The following is a 26,255-nucleotide window of genomic DNA, read 5'->3' on the forward strand; positions in this document are numbered from 1 at the left end:
TGTGCTGACTGTGCTCTTCCCAAAGACAGACACACACACACACACTACACTCCACAGGCGGCCGTTGGCACCTTAATTGGGTATGACGTGCTTAAGTAATGGCTAGCACTAATGGCCGGAATGGAATAAATGGAATGTTATCAAACACATCAACCATTCCATTTACTCCATTCCAGCCATTATTATGAGCCGTTCTCCCCTCACCAGCCTCCTATGCTACACACACACCAACTTGTCGAGCGCCATGGAAACAGTTATTGGTGGAGCATCTCCTGGGAGGAGTCAAAGGAACACCCAGCTGCACTGAGGGGGGGGGGGTGGGGGGGAAGAGAGAAGAGAGAGAGAGAGAGAGAGAGGAGAGAGAGAGAGAGAGAGAGGAGAGAGAGAGAGACCCACAGAGCCCCAGGAAACAGCACAATTAGACCCACCAAAATCATAGAAAACAAAAAGATAATTACTTGACACATTGGAAAGAATTACACAAAAAAACAGAGCAAACAGAATGCTATTTGGCCCTAACAGAGAGTACACAGTGGCAGAATACCTGACCACTGTGGACTGACCCAAACTTAAGGAAAGCTTTGACTATGTACAGACTCAGTGAGGTAGCCTTGCTATTGGAGAAAGGCCGCCGTAGGCAGACATGGCTCTCAAGAGAAGACAGGCTATGTGACACTGCCACAAAATGAGGTGGAAACTGAGCTGCACTTCCTAACCTCCTGCCCAATGTATGACCATATTAGAGAGACATATTTCCTCAGATTACACAGATCCACAAAGAATTTGAAAACAAATCCAATTTTGATAAACTCCCATATCTACTGGGAGAAATTCCACAGTGTGCCATCACAGCAGCAAGATTTGTGACCTGCTGCCACAAGAAAAGGGCAACCATGTGAAGAACAAACACATTGTAAATACAACCCATATTTATGCTTATTTATTTTAACTTGTGTGTTTTAACCATTTGTACATTGTTACAACACTGTATATATATAATATAACATTTGTAATGTATTTATTGTTTTTGAAAACTTCTGTATGTGTAATGTTTTACTGTTAATTTGTATTGTTTATTTCACTTTTGGTATATATCTACCGTCACTTGCTTTGGGCAATGTTAACACATGTTTCCCATGCCAATAAAGCCCCTTGAATTGAATTGAATTGGGAGAGAGAGAGAGAGAGAGAGAGAGCAGGAGAGAGAGAGAGAGAGAGAGAGAGAGAGAGGAGAGAGAGAGAGAGGAGAGAGAGAGAGAGAGAGAGAGAGAGAGAGAGAGGAGAAGAGAGGAGAGAGAGAGAGAGAAGAGAGAAGCGAGGAGCAGAGGCGAGAGCGAGAGCGCGAGCGAGAGCGAGAGAGAGAGACCAGAGAGAGAGAGACAGAGAGAGTGACAGAGAGAGTGACAGAGAGAGTGACAGAGAGAGTGACAGAGAGAGTGACAGAGAAAAATAGGAGTGCGAGACAGAAAACTGACCAAAAATCAATGTCTGTGGACGTTGAAATCAAGGCCGGTCTGAACCGCGCCAAAAAAAGATGTCCACAAAGCATCTGCGTCAGTCCGTGCTTACTGAGGTGTAGCCTACCATGTCTGCATGTTATGAATGCCCATTCATGTGGTAGGACCACCATTTGTAAAGCCGGCTGTTGTATTGGCTTTATTAGTCCTGATTCCTGTGAATAATCAATTTGGCTATTTAAGCTCTGAATATCAGCTAACCAACTTTATCAGGAGTTATCGTGAGCCTATTTGCAATGTGTTTACACAGCGGGAAAAGCAGAAGTATTTTCTTTTTCACTATGAACAGCTTGTCAAAAATTGACGGATACAAACTTTAAACCACTGATCAAAGGGGTGAAACTCCTTTGCACCATCATTGCACCACCTGGTGGGCATAGTCAGAACTACAGAGACAGAAACACTAGCTGTTTGTCTGGGGAGAGGAGTTTATAAGACAAGAAAAAATACAAGAAAAAATGGTCAAATGTAACATTTTATTAATCTTTTACCTTTTGGTTATTGCTTATCTGCTTTTATTTACATTCAGAAAGTTGAAACATTGTTTAGATACTGTATCTTTGAGAAGATTTGTAACTGAAAGTAAGTCTATGAAAAAGTAGATAATCTGTGTTTCTCTATTACATGTTGACGTACACCTTCTCCAAACCCAGGATTTTGGGCACTAGAGTCCTCTATTTATCTCTATGGGTCAGATGGCTCAGCAGATGTCAGAGGTCAGGGGTTAAAGGTCAGTCAGACCGTCATGGTTGGGGTGTTACATCTCAGCGCTGGGCTACAGTTTTCCCATATACACTAATCTGAGCCAAGTCTCCCTGGTCTTCGCTTCCTCTGAGCCACATGTCTTTGGGGTGCTCTGGTGTATCTTTGGTCTTCACTTCCATGGATTAGTACCTGCAATGAACACTCTCACTGTAAGCCACAGGAACATACTGGAACGCCAAATGACATTACTGTTCATGTTCATTCCTGCTTTTAGTGTGTATATGTGCATTATATGCTTGAGATGTGAGTGTGTGTGTGTTTCCCCACCTGTAGTAGTTTGGTTTGAAGGGTCCAGTCTTGGTGAGGCCCAGGTATTTGGCCTGCTCATCAGTCAGCTCTGTGAGGTGGGCGTCAAACGTTGGCAGGTGGAGTCTGGCCACGAACTCGTCTGAAAACATGCAAACACACACACCCACCCAAACACAGTCACACTATACCCTGTCAAAACCGGAGTAACGAAGCAGTAGGTAGGTAAGGTGGTGTCTCACCCATCTTCTTTGGCAGGAGGTAGACATCTTTATTGTATCGTCCCTCTGGGGCATTGTACAGCTCAATCAGAGCCAGCGCCTGAGGGCATTACGTTACGTTATAGAAGTAGTATACCTAGAACATAATTAAATTACAAAGAGACTGTGGCTACAGAGGCCAGTTCCTTTTTATAGTGCATAATTGTAGCACTCCACAGTAGAGCTTGTGTGTTTGCTGCGACCATGACGTCGCCTGCTGTGTGAGAGACAGACAGACCTGTGTGGTGGCGGTGATGGAGAGAATGAACGTGGGTACCGTGGAGCAGCTCAGATTCAACAGATGACCCTGAGAGAATATACACACACTGTGAAACACACACACACCAGTGATCAGTGGTCACACACTTAACACACACAGGCGCTGACCTCAGCCAGTAAGATAATTCTCTTGCCATCTGGCCAGATGACATGGTCCACCTGTGACCTCACTCTCTCCCAGGTCAACTCTGGGCTCCGCAGACTCGCCTGACAGAGGAAAAACTCAGTGTGTCAACCGCATATATCACACACACACACACACACACACACACACACACACACACACACACACATCTCTTATACACATCTAGATGTGTATACACACACACACACACACACACACACACACACACACACACACACACACACACACACACACACACGTCTCACCACGTCTCTTATACACATCTAGATGTGTATAAGAGACAGCACACACACACACACACACACACACACGTCTCACCACGTCTATCTCAGTGTTGGAGTGACCCATGTTACAGACGATGCAGCCGTTCTTCATTCTGTCCAGATAATCTCTTCCCACCACGTTCTTGTTGCCTGAGGACAAAACTGAGGCTGTTGTATCCTGTTATAAGCTGTCATAACCTGTCATAGCCCATCATTACCTACTGTAGCGTGACAGGTTCAGGAGGAGGGGGTGCATTGGGACATGAAGCTAGGGTTAGGATTGTGGTTGGGGTTGAGGCTAGGGTAAGAGTTGTGGTTGAACCGGGATGCGGACATGAAGCTAGGGTTAGGGTTGTGGTTGTGGTTGAGGCTAGGGTTGAACCGAAATGTAGACATGAAGTTAGGGTTATGGTTGTGGTGAAGGCTAGGGTTAGGGTTGAACAGGAATAGTTCACCTAAATTACAAAATTACACATTTATTTCATTACTCTGTAAGCAGTCTATGGACAAGCTATGATAGCAATTGGTTTAGCTTCCCTGGCACCGTTTCCACATGCTAACATTTTAGCATTGGTGGCACAAATCCCTTGCAAGTCATGGGACCGATGTTAGCATTTTTCACACATCATTTCCAAATCATCTGTAAGTATCTCAAATTGATTGTGAAGCTCAACAAAGTCAGTTATAGATGATTTGAACATGATGTGCGAAAAATGCTACGGAGGATACACTGGCAATTTTTTAAGGCAATATTGCCAAGCAATGTTGCTGGGAACAGAGTGGGGTATGAGACATTGGAGCTATGAAGAGCAATGAACAACAATTGGCATTAATACTATTCCCCAGGTCGTTGATGTAAATGAGAATGTGTTCTCAGTCAACTTACCTGGTAAAATAAGGGTTAAATAAATAAAATTAAATAATAATATATTTCATATAAAGCATAGATAAATTAGAAACGTAATTTTCCTATTCATTTAATCATCTCCTATAGCTTGTTATTGACTGTTGACTGCCACGGCTGTATAACAATTCATCAGCTAACAAACAAGCAACAAAGAGGTGTTGCCTCTGCCCTGTTCATCCACTCAACCTGCTTCCAGGTTGCTAACTATCTAACCAATTTGGGCCATTGAATATACATGGGCTTTGATTAGCATGCTAATCAATTAGTACGCCCCAGCATGGATACTGTCGTCAGTTAAACTTGACAAACTGAACACAGTATGTATGTAGTAACGTGGCATGATCAAATATTGTGGTGAGGAAACATTTGATGGGTGAATGACCAACATTTCACTGCAAAACGTTCATTTTCGGACACTTCGGCTCAAAAACGGCCACCATGTTTCCAAAATGTTTTAGAACGCAGACTGATCACATGACCAATATATGCACTCTGATTGGAGGATTTCTAAAAATCGTTTATGGAAAACTGTTGCAGCAACCATTGCTGGCAACATTACTCCGCAATATTGCTTCAAAGAAATGTATAGTTTATTATCATCTTTAAGGTTAGGCTTGTGGTTGAGGCTAGTGTTAGGGTTGAACCGTGATGTGGACATGACGCTAATGTTAGGGATAGCCGGTCTCATTACAGCACACTGAAAGGGTTGGTAACATGAAAAACACTCTGGAGAGTACACATTTCAGGCAAAAAATGTACTCTACTATACTTCCATGTGTAACTTTTGTGAGCTATAGTTCGTGTGAGAGTTAAGCCCCTCTCTTTACTAGACCATTCACATTACCTCTGTGGGTGATGACATGTCTTACCCGTGCAGGTGATGACCATGTCCACCTGTCTGATGACGTCATTGAGCTTGACCAGTCTGAAGCCATCCATGCTGGGGCAGGAGAGGAGAATATACACAAATAGTTCAAGACACTGCTTCTGCCACCTTACATGTCTTACTCCAATTTTACACACACACACACCACACACACACACACCACACACACACACACACACACACACACACACACACACCACACACACACACAACACACACACACACACACCACACACACCACACACACACACACACCACACACACACACACACACACACACACACACACACACACACCACACGTCATACCAAAGGCCTGCAGGCACATATGGGGTCCAACCTCTGTGACGTTCACTACTGAGCCCATGGCCTTCAGAGCGGCATGAGCAACCTTACCAACCTGGGCCAGAGAGAGAAAGAGGGCGAGGGAAAAACATACGTACACACAGATGAATAAACTTTACACCTTGGTGTTTAATAGGTGCTAATAAAATACTGACCTCTCCATAACCACACACCACAACCTGCTTTCCCCCAAACATCACATCTGTCAACCGTTTCAACCTAGGGGGAGATGGGAGGCCAAAGGTCACACACACAAACAGTCAAAGGACACACAAACAAACACACACACACACACTCATGTTATTTCTGCATCTGTGTGTTTTAGTATATGTACCCGTCCAGTATGGACTCCCTGCAGCAGTAGAGGTTGTCAAACTTCTGTTTGGTGACTGAGTCATTGATGTTCATAGCAGGAACACACAGCCTCCCTGCCTTGGACAGCTGGTACAGCCTTGGGAAGAAGGGAAACACTGCTACCTTAGCACAACACATAGGCTGCGTCTAAAATAGCAACCTATTACCTATTGTTATGGATTAGGTAAGGTAGTTTAGACAGCACACTACAGCTCACTACCACTTTCACACTCCATTCCCCAGGGGGCAGCAGCAACCTTGTCCAGCTGCTGAGACTGGTTGCTAAGGAGACAGGTGCTGCCCATTAAGACGGTCAATCAGTGTCTGACCAATCGAGAGCTCAAGAGTGACAGAGTTGGCCCTTGACCAAGGTAAGGATGCTGTCTCCTTGGGCACATGCACACTTAACACCTAGGCACATATGCTGATTTCTCACATWGATGCACACATTCATTCGGGTTACAGACCATTTAACTAGGCCAAAACCCAAACAGAGTGGCCAGTTATTGGGCTTATAACAAATGTTAACACATGTTCGCATTTGTGGTTGTAGTCCAGGTGGTTGTGAACCGTCAGGATTTGGTGGTGTGCATTTGTTAAGAACATTTGTAGCAGGTGTTTTTGTCAAGTTTGTGTCACGCTAGCATGCTAGGAGAGGTTTGCAGCAGTGTTAGTGTGAGTTTCAGTTTCCTGGCTAGCAAAATAGCTGATGGCTTTAGTCAACAGAAATGTTTGGTGTGGCTGCACCCACAAAGGTAACCAATCATTTGCAGTTGGTAGCTGTTAACTACTGTAAGGCTGATGAAGTGTTTTGCTTGTGGGACGGAATATTTTGTGTTGACTGTTTTGCTAGTGCTGTTGGCAGGATAAGATTTCCGAGTTTGGAGTCTAGAGGAGTCTGTGGCACATGCGTTTGTGTTAGTGCTAGGCTAGTGGTTAACTGTTGCTATGGTTTGTAGCTTTGGTAAATAAGGCAGTGTTAGTGTTAGGCTAGTGGCTAACTGTGGCTATGGTTTGTAGCTTTTGTGCATGGCATGCGGGTTTGGTTTTTGCCTAGTAGGAGTGGTTATCTCTGGGGTTTGGAGCGCGTCCTGTATTTGTTAGCGTATGGATTTTGACTTTGGGGGTGTTTGAGCCAGCAGTGTTTTGTGCTGAGGTAGATGATAGTTGGGGTTTGCTCAAGCTAACAAGGGGTCAGTTAGGTCATGTGACAGAAATGCTGGAGGTTGAAATAGCAGATGAGTTGAGCAAGTTAGAGGTTGCAGTGCTGTTATTGGAGAAGTGGAGTGAGTTCTTGCTGTTGGTTCTGGTGGATAGCAGTTAGGAGGAAGAAGACTGGAAATAGTGAGGCTAGAACAGGAAATAGCACTCTTGAAAAAGCAGGTGAATGAAGGGCTGCATAGAGGGGAGAAAGTTTGTGTTTCCTGTCAGTCAGTCTTGTCACTAAACCAGTTTCCACCAGTGATTTGGTTTTTTTGTAACCCCAGTGAAAAGTCTCAGGGGGTAGAATCTCTCAAGGAGTTTTGTGGTATCCCCAGTTTGTGAAGTCACTCCGGTTCATCAGAGTGCTGATGACAAACCAGATAGGGAAGATGATGATTTATGTGGGGACTTGGAGGAAACATTCTTTGTCAAACTAGACTGGTTCCCAGGAAATAGTTCTCCCTAGTGAAACCTGGACTCAGGGGTAGACGTAACATTTTACTATGATATGTTGTATTTTGTATGGCATGTATTAATTTGGGGATGTGCATCATCCATTTCATATTACATCTTACAAATTACAATTTGTATGATTTGTTAAGAATTTGAAGTTGTACAATATGTTACGAATTGCAATTTGTACAATAGAATTTGCTAAACGTATAATATGTTACAAATTTCAATTTGTTGTGGCTAATGTTAGCTGGTTGGCTAGGTGGCTAACACTAATGTTAGCTAGGCTAGGGGTTAAGGTTAGGGGTTAGGTTAAAGGGTTAAGGTTATGGTTAGAGGAAGTTTTAGCTAACATACTAAGTAGAGACAAAGTATCTAGGAAGTAGTAAGTAATTGTAAAGTTGCCCGTGATGAGATTCGAACACGCAACTTTTCTAAATGCTCACGTTATACGCCCACCCATGCATCATACTTTCATTTTGCCTTTGTTAACCTTCTGTCTTATGTAATCACTAAAATGTCATACTAATTTACTATGCTACGTCTAGTCTATGAGACCAGACTGCCTAGAGAGAAAGGTGATTCTTGTATGTCTCTAGCTGAGACCTTCTGGGCAGAGATATGTGATGTAGTGTACCTTCTGCAGGTTGAGGATGAGGTTGATTCATGTGTCAATTTAGGGGAGACATTCTTTGTTGGGTTGAGTGACAATGGGCAACTAGGTTATGTTGGTGGTCTGATAGTGGATTTGGTTCGCCCAAGTGATCTGTTAGATTCAGAGGTTGTCAGTGATTCTTTTGTTCCTTTAGCTGACATAATCTTTGCCAAAGTACTTGAGGTTGTGGTTCCTCCGCAGGCTGACCATATGGTTGTTAGGGTGTCAGGTGTTGATTTAGCTGACACGTTTATTAATAAGCTGTGGGAGGGAGGAGATTCTTCCCAGTCACAAGGTGATGTTAGTGAGGATCCGCTGGAAGATCCGGTCTGGGTTTTGCTGGGTGACACTGCTGGGTTTTGTGACAAGAATCAGGAGCTTGAAGAAATCAGTTGAGTGGAAAAGCCAGATCCACCCGTGTTGTCACTTCCTGTTGTTGAGGAGAGGTTAGTTCCGGCATCATGTAGGCCAAGTGTGTCTCCTGTTACTTTCTTCCACCTTAATTGAGGAGGATCTGGCTAACAGTTCCCCTCCAGTGAGTGCTTAGGGCTGGAGAAAAGAGGTGTTTGGGAACATGATGGTGTTCCTAGTGAGTTGGCTGAAGTTGTGGTTGATGTTTACTTGTCTCTAGTGGTGGTTGCTTCAAGTCTCTTATAGCTGGCTACATATCAGATGGAGCTTGTTGCTTGTGACCATGGGCCGAGTGAATGGAGTTGGTCTCAGTTTAGAACAAGATGGGTTATTGTCCCTTGGTTTGGTCAAGTCAGAGACTTTAGTCAGAAAGAAATAGTGTGATGGTTTTGAATTTTGACTGGTTTCCGTTTGAGGGTTTCTGTAGTCAGGTTGTGTAACTGCAGCTCTAGTGTACATATTTTGTCTCTTCAGTTGAGGAAGTTTTATGGAAAATGAATAGAAAACAAAAGTATAAAAGTTCGGAATATTCTGGAAAATATAGTTTTTTTGGGGCTCTGGTCAAAACTAGTGCGCTATATAGGGAATAGGGTGTCAATTGGGGCACAGGCATAGTGTAGCAGTCTAATTATGTCACAAGTGTTAGCTTCTTTAATTAAATGTATGTTGCATGAGCTGTCCTTATTTACACAGGTGACTCACGTGACTCACACAAGTTGTAATGACTAAGTCAAACAATAGGCTTATCATACCTGAAAAATCCATTGTTTTAGATAGGCACGTCTTCTAATCTATCTCACAACAATCAGAGACATGGGTGCTCCAATCCCACCTGTGTACTCCTGTGACGCTCTCCTCCACGATGCCCTTGATCATCTTGAATATGCTGGGGTATTTCTTATCGATCCAGTGGGTCAGGTCTCCCCCATCATCCAGGATCTGAGAAATACAGAGAATCCATCCATAACTGGATTAATCTGGATCATAGCTGTCTAATGTGAGAGCTAGGCCTATACTGTACCATATTAAGAGGGAGACATGTAGGCCTATACTGTACCATATTGGGCTGCCAGGCCTCCAGGCTAACACAGTGGTCAATACACCACCAGTAGTCATCCTCCGACTCCCCCTTCCACGCAAACACAGGGAAGCCTGAGAGAGAGAGACAGAATACGGGAGAGGGCAAAGGAGAGTTTATTGTATTTCCGTAGATTACTGAGTTTGAGAGATAATGAGGAAAAAAGGAGGGACTTGTAAAAAGTAAAGAGAGAGCTGAGAAGACAGTGGTGAGAAAAAGTGATAGCGGAGAGAGCAAGAGTAATACTGTGTGTCTCTCACCTTCCTCAGCCAGAGCTGCAGCTGCAGCGTTCTGGGTGGAGTAGATGTTACAGGCTGCCCAGCGACACTGAGCCCCCAACGCAGACAGAGTCTCCATCAACACCTACAGGAACGCATATGTGCACGCACGCATGCGGACACACGCAAATACACACAGTCCAATTTCAGTTTGCGTGTGTGTACTTGCGTGATTCAGTGTCTATTTGTGTGCGTGTGTGTGTGCATGCATACTCACGGCTGTGTGAGCGGTGATGTGAGTGCAGCCCACTACTTTAGCTCCAGCCAGTGGCTTCTCTCCCTCTGCTCTCTTTCTCAGGGCCATCAGAGCTGGCATCTCTACACAGAGAGATGAGGGAGAAGGAGTGGGAGGGAGGGACAGAGAGGGAGGGAAAGAAAGGGGAGAGAACTTGACACACCTTGAGTCATGTTCCTCCCTCTCTCTTACCTTACTTTTTAACACACACACTCTTAGAAAAAAAAGGTGCTATCTAGAACCTAAAAGGGTTCTTCAGCTGTCCCCAAAGGAGAACCCTTTGAAGAACCCTTTTTGGTTCCAGGTAGATCCCTTTTGGTAGAAACCTTTCCACAGAGCGTTTTACATGGAACCTAAAAGAGTTCTACCTGGAACAAAAAAAGGTTTCTCCTATGGGGACAGCTGAAGAACCCCTTTTGAAACCATTTTTTTCTAAGAGCACACACACCTCTTCCATTCCCTCTCACCTTGCTCAGCGATCGCTATCTCCCTGCGTCCGAAGCTGGCCTGTCTGATGTTCTTGATGCAGAAGTCTTGATGTCCCTTAGAGCTCCTCTGCTGCCTGTCTCTAGGAGACGTCGCATCCTCTGAACTGTCTGTGTACAACGCAGCTAAGGATGTGTGTGTGTGTGCAAGCATGTGAGGGGTTGACAGAGTAACACCAGGCACAATGAAACAGGATGAGCAAGATAAACCATCTAGGTTTAACTGAAATCTACCATTGGACCAATAGTCAAATGGCAACAGGTTACAACTGTTATCAGCTAAAGTAGAGAAGCAAAATAAACCGTTATGTATACCTTCCAATGGATTGTAAATCTGGAAACAGCTACAATACTATGAATCAGCTTTGTTGTGTTTGTCTGTGGTTTAAGTACGTGCTATGTACAGTTAGGATTACTGCTCCCTCTCTGTCTGAGAACAGCTAACTAGACAGATAAGGAGTAAATTAAAGAGGTAATTAATCTGAAGACTTTCTCTCAATGAAAGTTTGGCTGAGGGAGAAAGACTCAAAATGTATCTCACTGTAACAACCTGCTGGGACAACAGCCAGACATGGGCAGCTATACACTTAGAGACAAAACACACCGTGCCGACGAAGCAGGTGTGTGTGTGTACCTGAGTTGTAGTTATCTGTGGAGGACTGGGAGAAAGAATGGGAGCGACGACCGGTCTTACTAAGACGTTTGTTAAAATCCTGCTTCTGATCAGAAAACTGGATTTGCTGTGGAGAAAGAGGGAGGGAGAGAATCACTTTTGAGACAAGCGAAACAAACCGGGTCAGACAGACACCAGGGTTACAGTACATCCACCGCTTTGTCCAAGGCATTATGTCAACTTTTTATCTCCACATAAGGAACAAAACACACAAAGGAGAGAGAAGATACAGGAAAGTTGGTGATCCTATCAAGAGGCTCACATCGTTCTCTCACTCTCATCATAGCTAACACTTGCACACCTTCTCCCTCTCCCTAACACACTCTCCATAACATGGTCACCCACTCTCATTCTCTTTCCCTTCTCCATGTTTCTCTCACCTTCCAAAGTTCTCTTTTTCTCTCCATCCCTCTGTCCCTCTCTCTGTCTCACCATCCATTGTGGTGGTTGGAAGGCAGGGCTGGTGGAAGGTGCCCACTTAGCCATGCCTAGTGTCTGCTCCCTCTGTCACAGTCTCAAATTTGATTTGTACACATACACATGTTTAGCAGATGTTATTGCGGGTGTAGCGAAATGCTGGTGTTTCTAGCTCCAACAGTGCAGTAATATCTAACAAGTCACAACAGTATACACATAACCTAAAAGTAAAATAATAGAATTAAGGAACATTTCCCGGGCTAATAATGTAAGAAATAACGGACAAAAAAAAAAWAAATACTGCGAAGTTTCTTAGGAGCTAGAAGCAAAATCCACTCCTGTGTGCGGTGAGCACTCAGAGAGAGACACACATAGAGGTACAGAAAGGCCCAATGTGTAACTTTAATCAGATATTTCAGTTATAAACCATTTGTATGTACTGTATTGTAGCCTACATGTATTTGTAGTGCATGGCTTCCTTGTCTGAGCAGCTGAACTGAGGCATTGGACGGTTCCCCTGCTCTGCCACACGAGGACAGTGTTTCCACTGGTAGGGTCTGCAGTTCTCATTTGTCCATCAACGAACTCACACATGGCACCACCTTCACATTAACCTTCTCCATGACAAAACAGCCCCAAGCCTGAACAGCCCCTAGCCCCTTCCACTAGATCCTTACAGCTTGTGTTTACAGCTTGTGTTTTGTTAACAAGCTGTCCTATGTGATCCCTTCAGGTGTGAATGCATCAGCAGGGTAGAGCCTTGGAGGGAGGGAATGGGATTCGGAGGTAGAACACTACACACTGTAGAAAGACTGTACAACTTACTGATAACCTGTACCAACCTGACCCCGGCTGTTGAAAGAGACTACACACTCAATCACTGACTTGTTTACATTGAACAGAAAAATATATACTGTAGGTAAATTCAGCCTGCCCTTAAAGATCTAATGCAGCCGTTTTTAATCTCGATATCAAATCATTTCTTGGTAACAATTAAGTATCTTACTGTGATTTGCTTTTAATGAAAGAAACAAAAATAGCTTCTTAGCAAAGAGCAATTTCTCAAGAGCAATTTTGTCTTCACTATTATTCTACATACATTGTAGAATAATAGTGAAGACATCAAAACTATGAAACAACACATATGGAATCATGTAGGAGCCCAAAAAGTATTATGCAAAGAAAAATATTTTTCTTCGCATCGATGACAGCTTTGCACACTCTTGGCATTCTCTCAACCAGCTTAATGAGGAATACTTTTCCAACAGTCTTGAAGGAGTTCCCACATACGCTGAGCACTTGTTGGCTGCTTTTCTTTCACTCTGCGGTGGAACTCATCCCAAACCATCTCAATTGGGTTGAGGTCGGGTGATTGTGGAGTCCAGGTCATCTGATGCAGCACTCCACCACTCTCCTTCTTGGTCAAATAGCATTTACACAGCCCGGAGGTGTGTTTTGGGTCATTGTCCTGTTGAAAAACAAAACAAATGGTAGTCCCACTAAGCACAAACCAGATGGGATGGTGTATCGCTGCAGAATGCTATGATAGCCTTGCTGGTTAAGTGTGCCTTGAATTCTAAATAAATCACAGACAGTGTTACCAGCAAAGCACCCCCACACCATCACACCACCTCCTCCATGCTTCATGGTGGGAACCACACATGCAGAGATCATCTGTTCACCTACTCTGCGTCTCACAAAGACACAGCGGTTGGAACCAAAAATCTAAAATTTGTAATGTACATTGCTTGTGTTTCTTTACCCAAGCATGTCTATTTTTCTTATTGGTGTCCATTAGTAGTGGTTTCTTAGCAGCAATTCGACCACGATGGCCTGATTCACGCAGCCTCCTCTGGTCAGATGATATTGAGATGTCTGTTACTTGAACTCTGTGAAGCATTTATTTGGGCTGCAATCTGATGTGCAGTTAACTCTAATTACCTTATCCTCTGCAGCAGAGGTAACTCTGGATCTTCCTTTCCTGTGGCGGTCCTCATGTGAGAGCCAGTTTCATCATAGCCTCTTGATGGTTTTTGCGACTGCACTTGAAGAAACTTTTAAAGGTCTTGAAATGTTCCGTATTGACTGACCTTCATGTCTTAAAGTAATGATGGACTGTCATTTCTCTATGCTCATTTGAGCTGTTTTTACCATAATATGGACTTGGTCTTTTACCAAGTAGGGCTATCTCCACCCCTACCTTGTCACAACACAACTCATTGGCTCAAACGCATTAAGCAGGAAAGAAAGAAATTCCACATTCACTTTTAACTGTCACGTTGCTCCCGCCACGTCTGCTCCTGCCTGGCGCTTGAGGGCGCCGGGCTGCCCTGCATCACGCACTCCTATCATCCATTACGCGCACCTGCCTTTGCTCGTCATGGGCATCAGCGATATTGGACTCACCTGGACTCACTCATCACCTGTTATTACCTCCCCTATATTTGTCAGTTCCCCAGCTCTGTTTCCCGCTTCTGCATTGATTGTTTTTTGTCTGTGTTTACTCGTATGCTGACGCTGTTCCTGTCTTGTTACATGTCCGTTCCTTATTAAATGTTTGACTCCCCGTACCTGCTTCGTCTCTCCAGCGTCATCCCACGTGACATTAACAAGGCACACCTGTAAATTGAAATTCATTCCAGGTGACTACCTCATGAAGCTGGTTGAGAGAATGCTAAGAGTGTGCAAGCTGTCATCAAGGCAAAGTGTGGCTACTTTGAAGAATCTCAAATTTGTTAAACACTTTTTTGGTTACTACATGATTTCATATATGTTAGTTACTATTTAATAGTTATTTTTTTAAACTGCATTGTTGGGAAAGGTTTGTAAGCAAGCATTTCACTCTATTCTGCTCCAGTTGTATTTGGTGCATGTGATAAATCAAATGTGATTTGATTTTGATAAGGAAATAATACTGACTTTTACAGTAACAGTTTCATCGGCTGTACAATATGATACAAAACATAGGAAACCATAGTTTTGACTGCACTGGGCTTTTAAAGTAGAACTAACAGCATTTTAGCAACATGACCTCTTATTCAAATCTGTTCATATACACCACTAGGAATTTTCTGAGAAGCGAACACTTAAATATGGTCGTTTTCATACTTTCATAGAATGTTTGGGAATGACAGAGTAAGGCATGTGTGAAAATTCTAAAGCAATATGGAGTGCGAAAGCAGCCGTGCGTTTGAACAATTAAGGGTGCTTTCACATATAGTCCTCTTAAAAAGAACCAATCTCAGTCCTCTTTAATAAAGTGAAATAACACATTTTTCTTTGTATTCACATTGCACTTGCCTTTGAATGACGACTCAACTCTTTTGCCAGTTCACTTCACAACACCTATTTTGTGGTCATCTTCCTCTTTGAGTTCACATTGCTATGTTTAGAAAGTAACCAATATCTAATTCCAACATTCACTCAATGCACACAGTTTTTTTTACAAAGTTCAGGACAAGCCATTCCATCAGAACGTGTTATCGAGAAGCTAGATATACCTACTTATATTTTGGAAGCTAATAGATTACATTTAGCTAAAAGATGAGACATAATAATTGTAATCAGAAGATACTATTAACATGTAAATATTATTGGTAACAGAATAAATAGTAGAAGAATAACTACAGATTAAATAATGCTGTAATTGAAAATTGTACACCCAATGTAGGCTACTGCCCCTTTAAGACCTAGAATAGATGTTGTACCCCATGTTGTGATTCTCACCAAATATATATTGTCTTCTCAAACTATTCAAACCGCACAATCGAATAAACAGCTGATGGAGCTCTCTTAGTCTGTAGATCACATATTGCAAACAAATAATCTAAACAAAAACTCCACACCCATTTGGGAATTTCTGTGCATCAATATCCAAAAACAGCAAAAAAAAAATCTGCGAACCTGCACATCATCCTCCTCTCTCTTTTGTGGCACCAATGTGAGGGGTTATTGCAGAGAAAACAGTGTTGCAGTAGTCTAGTGTGTGGTGCGGGAATGATGACAAGTGAACCTGGGGAGCTTTGTGTTCACATTGCCCTAAAAAAGAGAACCGAATCGCGGAATTCAAGCAAACCGAACTCAAACCAACTCTCGAGATGGTCGAGGGGCCTGAGTTCCTTTTGAGTGTTCACACTGCACAAAATATTAAGCGAAAAGCACTGAGTTCACAGCAATTGGGACCAAGTGTGAAAACACCCTTATAGACACTGCAGTAAATAAAACCTAATAACAATGTGTCAGTCTTGTCCAGGACTGGACTACACAGACCAGTGCACCATAGCCAATCAGAGCTACAGTAGACCGACATGCAAATAAGCTATTTGCCACACTGGCCTGCCATCATTCACTTTGAACTGGACTGTGTGTTTACAGGCAGTAACAACAGCACTAATTTAGATCATTAGAAAGTATTCCCCAAAATACACATGAATGGATTTCTGCAAATATGTGAATACCACGGGAGTCCTCTTACATTTGGAAACATTACAGGTCTATTTTTTTTAATTACCATGAACAAGGTAGGCTATCTCTCCCTCAGTTGTGTTTAAGATCAACAACTGTTAGCCAGAGCAAGATGAGCTAAAAATCTAACGAGGGAACAGTAATGTTAGATAAACCTTCCCAAACATTTTCAGCTTGTAGTTGCACTGATAAATGAGGGGAAATAGTAGCCTGCTCGCCCTGCTGCAGCCTGCCTGCCAATGTATGTTTGTCCCAACCCACGTTTTGACAACTGAATGGGAACTTGCCTGCCTTGCCCATTTGATCGATGCCAAATAGAGTACATTTGATTGACAATTAAGAGATAAACAGCTATCCAAAGTTAGCATAAAATCAGCATAGTTAGCTAGCAAAAGGATTAGCATATTTTGCTAGCTAACCAAATGACACCTGCATCTCTAGCTGTAACCACCGAAAAACTATATGGGGGGGAAAAGTTTCCCATCACCCACTTGTCCAATGACATGGCATCCTCCCAGCAGCTAGTTAGTTAGGCTCTGTGTTTTTAGCTTGCTAAATAAATGGCTACATAAATAGATAAGCTAGCCTATTCCACATTATGACTGACTTGAGGATAATGCCCTTGCTAGTTTGATTGTATTGACAGTCCCAGCCTTAGTTACATTTGTCAGTTTTTGTCCAAAATATTGTGTCATTGAAACTGAAAACAGTGCATCCAGGATGGCTGGAGGCAGTAAACAATGTACCAGGCCAGTTGTGATTTACGACCCGAGAGCAATATTTATTGTACTACCAAGAATTTTATTGGTGAATTAGCTATATTAGTCAAATATTGATAGTTACCATCTATTCTGCCAACAATGCCTTACTCTACATCATGGAATTTCGAGTCAAATAGAACCTATTTTTAAAACCTATTTTTTTAAAGTTGGTTTTGTAGCATAAACTGGGAATTTGACATTCTGTTTCATATCTGCAAAGTAGATATAAAGCTGTCCGTTCCACTTTAAGGGATAATCTGAGCTACTGTGATTAAAGGGATAGTGCAACAGTTTGGCAATTAAGAACTTTTTTTATACTTACCCAGAGTCAGATGAACTTATGGATACCACAACATGCTAGCTGTTCCTGTAGACTTCCAGTATTGCGCTAACGCTAGTTAGCGATGGCTCCAGAAACTACCTTCAAATTCCTCCAAACTGCATTCAGAGACATACAAATGTTATTCATGAGTTCATCTGACTCTGTGTAAATAATAAAAAGGGCTTGATTGTCAAAATGTAGCACTTTCCCTTTAAAGATAGACGTAAAGATGAAATGCTGCTCATAATATCTCGTAAATACCAGCATACCACTGGGAAAAATCCACATTACTAGTAGGAAACTCGTCTATCATCTCTGAGCGTCCGACTTCTCCAACATGCTAAACTCTGACGTCAAATACTAAGGAAATTACCTCTGTAACAGCATTTTCGGAAGTTATATGCAACAACAAAACATTATTTGTAAAAACTATTTATTAATATGGTTAATGAACACCTATTTCTTTGAGCATCTGTACTTTTAGTTTATGGTTGATGCAGCTCGCTTGCCTGCCATTAGCCAATCGACTTTCTTAACAAGGTCAAAACAGGTGAACACACACAACTCGTTGCTCCCAGTTTATACATTTCCCAGTTTCCCACATTTTAAAATATGGGTGAGTTGGGTAAGTTGAGAATTTTTTTTACATTCACCATCACTCTGTCAAGGGAAATATAGTATTATTTTGAAGAAAGAGATCTACATATATTTCAGGATGTTGTGTATCCCTGGAAATGATCAGGATTGATGTAAACATTACAGTTTTGAAAACATAGCTTGTCCAAAACAGTGGTCTCTTGGCACAACTTACCCCAGGTATGGGCCGCGGGACAGGGTAAGTTCAGCCGCCTACAAATGTCTGTACAGAATGAAATACCACTGTCTTTATTTCCCAAACACAATAAAATACAATCACTTTGTCGTTTTATAATTTTAAGCATCTTTTAACACAGGCTTAACACCTGACAAACATTTTTGTCTTTTTTAAACACTTTTAACATGCCCTGTTGTTACCTTCTATCCAAGCAATAATGCCTTGCATTACACCTGGGAAGAAAATACTTAAATTTCCTAAACTTTTCCCATGTCCATTGGTTAAATTTACCCCAAGACAAACATTTTTACTATATTAGCCCACACAGCTACAAGGATGCTCTTTCATGCTAGATTCAGGACTTCAAGCTTATAGAGACGTCAACTGATGTATAGAACAATCTTAAAATGTTGTACATGTTGTACACGGAAGACAAGATCAACATGCTTGTACAAACTTGTCTGTAATAGTATTGCAAACATAAGCAAGACGCAGACAGGCAGTCAAAATAGTGATTTAGTGTTATTTTCTCATCATCATTGCAAACATCGGCTAGTTATTGTTTCAGCAACTCTCGCTACACTATGGCAGCATAACTATGAAGATTGTCATCACACTTAGTAGGCAGCCTAAAGCAGTAGTTGACAAATTATGTAATGATTTAATAGCACCATCTGGTTACCTTTCAGGCAGATCCAGCTTCAATAGGATTATCATTGAGAGCCAAAATAGCCAGGGATGGATTAATGTAGGGCTTACAGGGGCTCCTGGGCCCAAGCCCCCCAAGCCCCTTTTTTTTACTGCAACCGCCAACCACAGGAACCTGCTCTAAATAATCAAAATAAAAAATCATGAATGCAACTGTTTAATATCAAATTGTTTCGTGTTCTAAATAAAATGGTAAACACTTCATTGTGAGGCTAAATCTAAGGGCTGGACATGCTGATAAATGAAAAGCACATTTTTGCTGGTGTCTCGGGACTGGTAGGGTTTTAAGCATACAAAAAAAKCCAATCTAAAACAAAAAATTAAAATGGCTTTCGGTTAGCATGCTACTTGGTTAGCATGCTACTGTCGATATTTACAGCAGTTAAACATGACAAACTGAACAAAGTATGTACAGTTGAAATCGGAAGTTTACATACACCTTAGCCAAATACATTTAAACTCAGTTTTTCACAATTCTTGACATTTAATCCTAGTAAAAATCCCTGTCTTAGGTCAGTTAGGATCACCACTTTATTTTAAGAACGTGAAATGTCAGAATAATAGTAGAGAGAATTATTTATTTCAGCTTTTATTTCTTTCATCACATTCCCAGTGGGTCAGAAGTTTACATACACTCAATTAGTACTTGGTAGCATTGCCTTTAAATTTTTTAACTTGGGTCAAACATTTCGGGTAGCCTTCCACAAGCTTCCCACAGTCCCATTCCTCCTGACAGAGCTGGTGTAACTGAGTCAGGTTTGTAGGCCTCCTTGCTCGCACACTCTTTTTCAGTTCTGCCCACAAACTTTCTATAGGATGAGGTCAATGTTTTGTGATGGCCACTCCAATACCTTGACTTTGTTGTCCTTAAGCCATTTTGCCACAACTTTGGAAGTATGCATTGTCCCTTTGGAAGACCKATTTGCGACCAAGCTTTAACTTCCTGACTGATATCTTGAGATGTCGCTTCAATATATCCACATAATTTCCTGCCTCATGATGCCATCTATTTTCTGAAGTGCACCAGGCCCTCCTGCAGCAAAGCACCCCCACAACATGATGCTGCCACCCCCGTGCTTCACGGTTGGGATGGTGTTCTTCGGCTTGCAAGCGTCCCCCTTTTCCCTCCAAATATAACGATGGTCATTATGGCCAAACAGTTCTATTTTTGTTTCATCAGACTAGATGACATTTCTCCAAAGAGTACAATCTTTGTCCCCATGTGCAGTTGCAAACTGAAGTCTGGATTTTTTATGACGGTTTTGGAACAGTGGCTTCTTCCTTGCTCAGCGGCCTTTCAGGTTATGTCGACATAGGACTCGTTTTACTGTGGATATAGATACTTTTGTATCTGTTTCCTCCAGCATCTTCACAAGGTCCTTTGCGGTTGTTCTGGGATTGATTTGCACTTTTCGCACCAAAGTACGTTCATCTCTAGGAGACAGAACGCGTCTCCTTCCTGAGCGATATGACGACTGCGTGGTCCCATGGTGTTTATACTTGCGTACTATTGTTTGTACAGATGAACGTGGTACCTTCAGGCGTTTGGAAATTGATCCCAAGGATGAACCAGACCTGTGTAGGTCTAAAAAAAAATATTCTGAGGTCTTGGCTGATTTCTTTTGATTTTCCCATGATGTCAAGCAAAGAGGCACTGKGTTTGAAGGTAGGCCTTGAAATACATCCACAGGTACACCTCCAATTGACTCAAATGATGTCAATTAGCCTATCAGAAGCTTCTAAAGCCATGACATAATTTTCTGGAATTTTCCAAGCTGTTTAAAGGCACAGTCAACTTAGTGTATGTAAACTTCTGACCCACTGGAATTGTGATATAGTGAATTATAAGTGAAATAATCTGTCTGTAAACAATTGTTGAAAATATTCTGTGTCATGTACAAAGTAGATGTCCTAACCGACTTGCCAAAACTATAGTTTGTTAACACGAAATTTGTGGAGTGGTTGAAAAACGAGTTTTAATGACTCCAACCTAAGTGTATGTAAACTTCAACTGTATGTGCAGTATGTATGTATCAACTCCCATGTGAAATGTTGGCCATTAATGTCTCATCTTTCTTCACGACAATATTTATCATGATTCAATAATATATACATACGGTGTTCAGTTTGTCGTTTTTAGTCCTTAATAAGAGTCTATTCATGCACCAATCTAAGTTTAAAAAAAAATGTAATGTCAGTTGCGTCCAGTGGTGTTTTAGCATATAAACAATCTGCTAACAAACTGTTAGGGCCTACATAAAAGCAGTCCCAACACCTTACCACTGCTACACCTGGCTATCAGCGGAGCCTTGTCTGGCAGCGAAACAATTCTTTCAGCCTCATTTACTGCCTTTTAAAAAAACATTGCTGATATGGCTGACTTGCTTAAATAAATGTGGCTTCTATAGACAATTGAGATGTACAAACTAATTTCGATTAAGACATTAATGAGCAAGCTAGGACTGACGTAGTCAATATAACTATTTGTTCAGCACTTTTGAAATGTACAGCGACAGAATTCAGAACATGGATCATTCTTACAGTATTCTCCTTGTACACCAACTTAGAACCATAAGATAAATAAAGGGGGCATATAAGCAGACAATGAAAGATCTTACAATATTCGATGATGACATTTCTCTAAAACAGGCTGGCTATAGGCTACATGTGCACCACCAAGTCAGAACAGTCGGCAATATTATGAGGGGAAAAGTGATCAAATTATTAGGGTGAGGCACATGGGCTACTAACAGCTTACTCACAACATACACTTATGTATACTGTCTGTAGCTAAGAAAGTAATACTATCTCCCTGGCATATTACATCATTTATACAGCAGCATACAAGACATTGTTGGACACACCTTGTTGTACAGTGCTCAATTGAACAGGAAGGTGGTGCGGCGGTCCTTTGTGGGACAATTTTATCAACAAATTTACATCAAAGTTTCTGGATTTATGGTGCTTTCAAGACAACTGGGATCTCTGGAAAAAACAAGGTTGAATCATGATGTCATCAGTGATCTTCAGGTCGGAGCTCTAGAAAGGCCGTGTTCCCGACTTGCAATTCCGAGTTGGATGACCATTCAAAATGTATTTTTTTAGTCGGAGCTCGTTTTTTCCCATGTTCCCAGTTGTTGTGAACTCACTGAAGTCAGATTTCTCAGTTCCAAAAATTCCAGTTGTTTTGAGCTTTGCAGAAGTCATGCTGGATTGACAGCATGGCCAATGTTCAATGTTTATCCTTTTTAGCTTGGAAAAGAGATCCTTAAACCCAGAATTGGGACCACACACCCAATCCACTGAATAGCAGGATAGTGATTGCTTTGCAATACTTGCAGTTAGCCACTGATTCCTTCCAAACCACTCATTGTTGAATTTGCAATTTCCAACTTGTTGTGTAATGTTTATGTCCAATGGCCGATGAGCACCGATACGTTTCATCTATAATTTCTCTTCATAATTTCTCTTCATATGACAAGGATTAAAAAGTATTTGCCAGTAGATTGTCAACATTGTCATTTTATCTGTGGCCAATGACCTTGAGCCTTCTTTGATGGGCACTTCTAATGTAACTATGGCAGCATCCAAGGGCTTGAACTTTCGAGCTTTACCCTTTGCGGTGACGTAGTGTCCCCAGAAGTGACAGAACACTGAGTCAATGACATACCAACCCCTATGCTCTGTATTTTCCCCTGGCTGCCCTACCTCCACAGCACTGAGCTAGGCTGAAACACCTGCATTTTGGAGCTGCCTTACTCAAGAAAGCAAAAAGAGACCAAGTTTGTATACGGCTTTATTAACTCAATGATTATTATTAGTTTTGTTTTTTTTACATTGTTTGCAAACTGATATGTGACACATATTAATGACAAAATAACATACAAGACAGGCAACAACTACAAAAGTATACTGTGTGTATATTATATATACATATATTTTAGGGGGGGCTAAACAGGTGGGGGCCGCACCTGCCCTGAGTGACGGGTTGCCACTGGCTGCGTCTCAATCCACCACATCCACGTATGTCGGCCTGCCGCATCTGCGGTGTTAGGTGGCCGAGCTACAGCAGTGTTTGTCTAACCATGATTCATCCAGAAAATCGGTCTTCTCACGAAAACATCTATAGCATACAACCCCCACAAGTGTCACGGGACTCATCTGAAGTCGGTAATGCTGATGTGCCAACTTCTTTCTGAAGCGTCCGAACCGTTTGAGCTACACACTAATATATAAATGGAGACTCTCACAAACACGATGATATTCTCCGTTCTTCTCTACAACCCCCACAAGTGGCATGGGACTCGTCTGAAGGTAACCCATACAAACTAATGGAGGTATGCAGGTAGTTTTGCGTCATCAAAAATAAAGGGCTAAATGTGTCCAAAAAAATGAACATTTCCTGAGCTTTCTTATATCTCCTAGATATAGAACCGACATTTCCAAACTTTATTCCTCATGATTTTTTTTTTGGGCTGTCTTTTTTTGCCATTTTATGTAACAACGAATGCTTGTTCTTGTTACACATTTTTAAGTTTACAATAGCATCCCAACGCACCACATTGGTCAGTGCCACCCGGGATCCTTGGGACGTCCTTACCCAAAACCCTAACGTTAACCCTAACGTTAACCCTAACCTTTACCTAACCTTAACCCTTAACCATTTTAAATGTCAACTTCAATGGGGTAGGGACATCCCAAGGATTCCAGGTAAACATAGAATCACATGGTTTATCCATCTCTCTGTGACCACCAATAACTTCAAAGTTGATTACAAATACAAAGTTGTCAATGTTTTTCTTTACAACTGAGATGATGAATATGAAGTAGAAAAATGTACATTTACCTTTTAATAACGATTGTTTTTGGAAACATCTGGGAGATTTAACGATGCTCCTATGAAGGTTCTAACGATGAACTTAGCCTTAAGATGCTTTAGGGAAAATGGGCCCAGACCGTTTAAAAAATGCTAGCTATTTCCTCATAGAGGATGACGTAACCTCCTAAGGAGGATGAGCTGGCCAATCAGCGGTCTACTCGCATTAATACTTTTAAAGACCGGTATACGCCCACACCATTCCAACACAACATTTTTTTTTTAACACTTAGTTTTCCTTCCAAAACATGACAATAATTTCACACATATTGTAATTAATTATAGGTAATATTTCAAAGACATTTGGAAACACTGGACAGTTAAAAGAAATTGCCACTTGTTCAAATGTTGTGTACAGCACTCCCTTAAAAATATAACACACCTGAACTCCCTTAATCATATAATTGAGCCAATGTGATCCTGTCATTTTGGCATAAGCAAGACTTTAAGTGTTCCAAAGAGCACCACTATCCCACAGAAAGGCAGAAGAAGAGAGACCAGGGGAGGATACAGATGGACTGAACTAGAGATAGCAAAGAGAAACTAGAACAGAGATACCTTGATACAGATGGACTGAACTGCCTCCTCTTCCTTGGTTTTGTTCAGGTTGAACATGCTGTACACTTTCTTCATGCTGTCCGGTTCACCTCATTATGTGAACACCTTCCACCACACGCAGAAAGACTGTATTTAACCGTGGACTGACCGTGTTCGACCGTGACCTGACCGTGTTTGATGAGAAGGTTCAGGGATTAAAGGCTGGCTAAGCTAACACAGTGAGAGGAGCCACGCCTTCAGCTCTCAGGCCCAGGTTCCAGGTGAGAGGAGAGACAGAAGAAAGAAAAAGATGAGGAGCCAGAGACAGGAGGAGGAGAGTGGGCCAAAGAAGAAGTGAGCCTTTGTGAGCTGAGAGAAGACGAGAGGAGCAGTTTCCAGGATGAACAACTGGGAAAGGAGGGAGCGAAAGAGGGGAGGGATGGAGGGCAGGAGTACATAAAGAACCACTTGAGGCCTCTAATGAATATGAATGACGTTTGGAGTGCTCTCTGATTCCCAAGGGTAAACAATAGAAACGCAGAGGTGCGTGAGTCTGTGAGAATTGTGTGTGTGTCCAGAGAAGAAGAGTGGAAAAACACATGCATGTACAAACACAAGAACCACGGACAAGTGTGTACACACACACACAACCACTGTGAGAGCTGTCTTGTCCTGGTAAGTTGACACAGCATTAATTTATAACAAAGGCTGACTTGTCTTTGTTGAGGTCAGGAACATGAGGGGGTGGAGTCCTAGTCATTGACTCATTGTTTTTACACAATAACTACACTTATTAATGGTAGAAGGGGAGCTAAATATATGTACTATGTACTCTCTGTCATGTGTGTGTAAAACATTCATATGGCCGGCCACGGACAATACGATGATTAACAAAATAAGGATATGCAGATGCACGCCTGCTACCTGAGTGGGAGTGAGCCTGAAGAGAAAGTACTCGTATTGAGAAACAAATTTCAGTGTTACATTCAGCACATTTGACTTAAGTAGAGATTAGTAGAAACTCAAACTATCCTGTACACACACATGCAAACACACAAATAAAGCCCATATAAATTAGGTATAGGTGACGATAGCTGCACACTCTGACCTTTAAAGGCTTGAGAGTGAACCTGTTCTTCTAAAGGCCCGCACTCTTAGTATAGCTTACCTCATGAAGTGTGTGTGTGTGGTGTGTTTACCTCATGAAGTGTGTCACTCTGGCACACCCTGAATGTCACCAAACTGACCTAGTACGGGTTCACAACTTTTAAACAACCTTCATACGCCCTGCTAACAACAAACATTCCCTTAAGGGTCTCATTAGGTCATTAACTAACATTTTCATAGGAATGTTCATGTGAAGGAATATTTCCATGAGACCATTACCTTAATGTCAAACAGAACTTACCCACAAAGTGGTTGCCATATAATCAGAACTTACGATATTAATGTTCTAGACAAGTTCCATAAGAAAGTTGCAAGAACACTTGTGTCAAGTTTTCTGTGGGTTAGGAGAATGTTCTATGAACTTCCCACCAAACATACACAGAACATGGCTGACATGTCAGAACATAATATATTGATGTTCGAGACACGTTTTATGAGAACGTTGCAAGAACATTCCAGTTTTCTGAGGGTTAGCATGCTAGCAGATACCCATAGACTTCCAGTCATTGCGCTAACGCTAGTTAGCATTGGCTTGTAAAACAACCTCTAACTTCCTTCATATAGGACACAGAGACTTAAAAATGATACCCACGAGCTCATCTGACTCCGGGGAAGTAGATAAAATCTCAAAGTATCCCTTTAACCACTGATCCATTCATAGCTATTTGTCTGTTGGCAGTGTTAGGGATACGCACACACACAGTACATTTAACATAGTGTTTTCAACTTACATATTTGACATACATGATTAC

General features: G+C 41.9%; 1 protein-coding gene across 1 annotated transcript; it reads right to left on the reverse strand.

Moving 5' to 3' along the window:
- Positions 1 to 1,979: 1,979 nt before the first annotated feature.
- On the reverse strand, positions 1,980 to 24,782 carry LOC111952100 (putative adenosylhomocysteinase 3). Its single transcript, XM_023970577.2, has 17 exons — positions 24,358 to 24,782; positions 11,399 to 11,504; positions 10,747 to 10,890; positions 10,262 to 10,362; positions 10,027 to 10,129; positions 9,746 to 9,840; positions 9,521 to 9,627; positions 5,947 to 6,063; positions 5,768 to 5,831; positions 5,580 to 5,667; positions 5,252 to 5,323; positions 3,531 to 3,625; positions 3,176 to 3,274; positions 3,027 to 3,095; positions 2,771 to 2,849; positions 2,550 to 2,670; positions 1,980 to 2,411 (listed from the first exon to the last, which is right to left on the reverse strand). The coding sequence occupies exons 1-17, from the start codon at positions 24,430 to 24,432 to the stop codon at positions 2,405 to 2,407; spliced, it is 1,542 nt and encodes a 513-aa protein (XP_023826345.1). The 5' UTR covers positions 24,433 to 24,782; the 3' UTR covers positions 1,980 to 2,404.
- Between the last annotated feature and the right edge of the window lie 1,473 nt (positions 24,783 to 26,255).

Source organism: Salvelinus sp. IW2-2015, linkage group LG26, assembly GCF_002910315.2.
Source record: "Salvelinus sp. IW2-2015 linkage group LG26, ASM291031v2, whole genome shotgun sequence".
Taxonomy (NCBI): Eukaryota; Metazoa; Chordata; class Actinopteri; order Salmoniformes; family Salmonidae; genus Salvelinus; species Salvelinus sp. IW2-2015.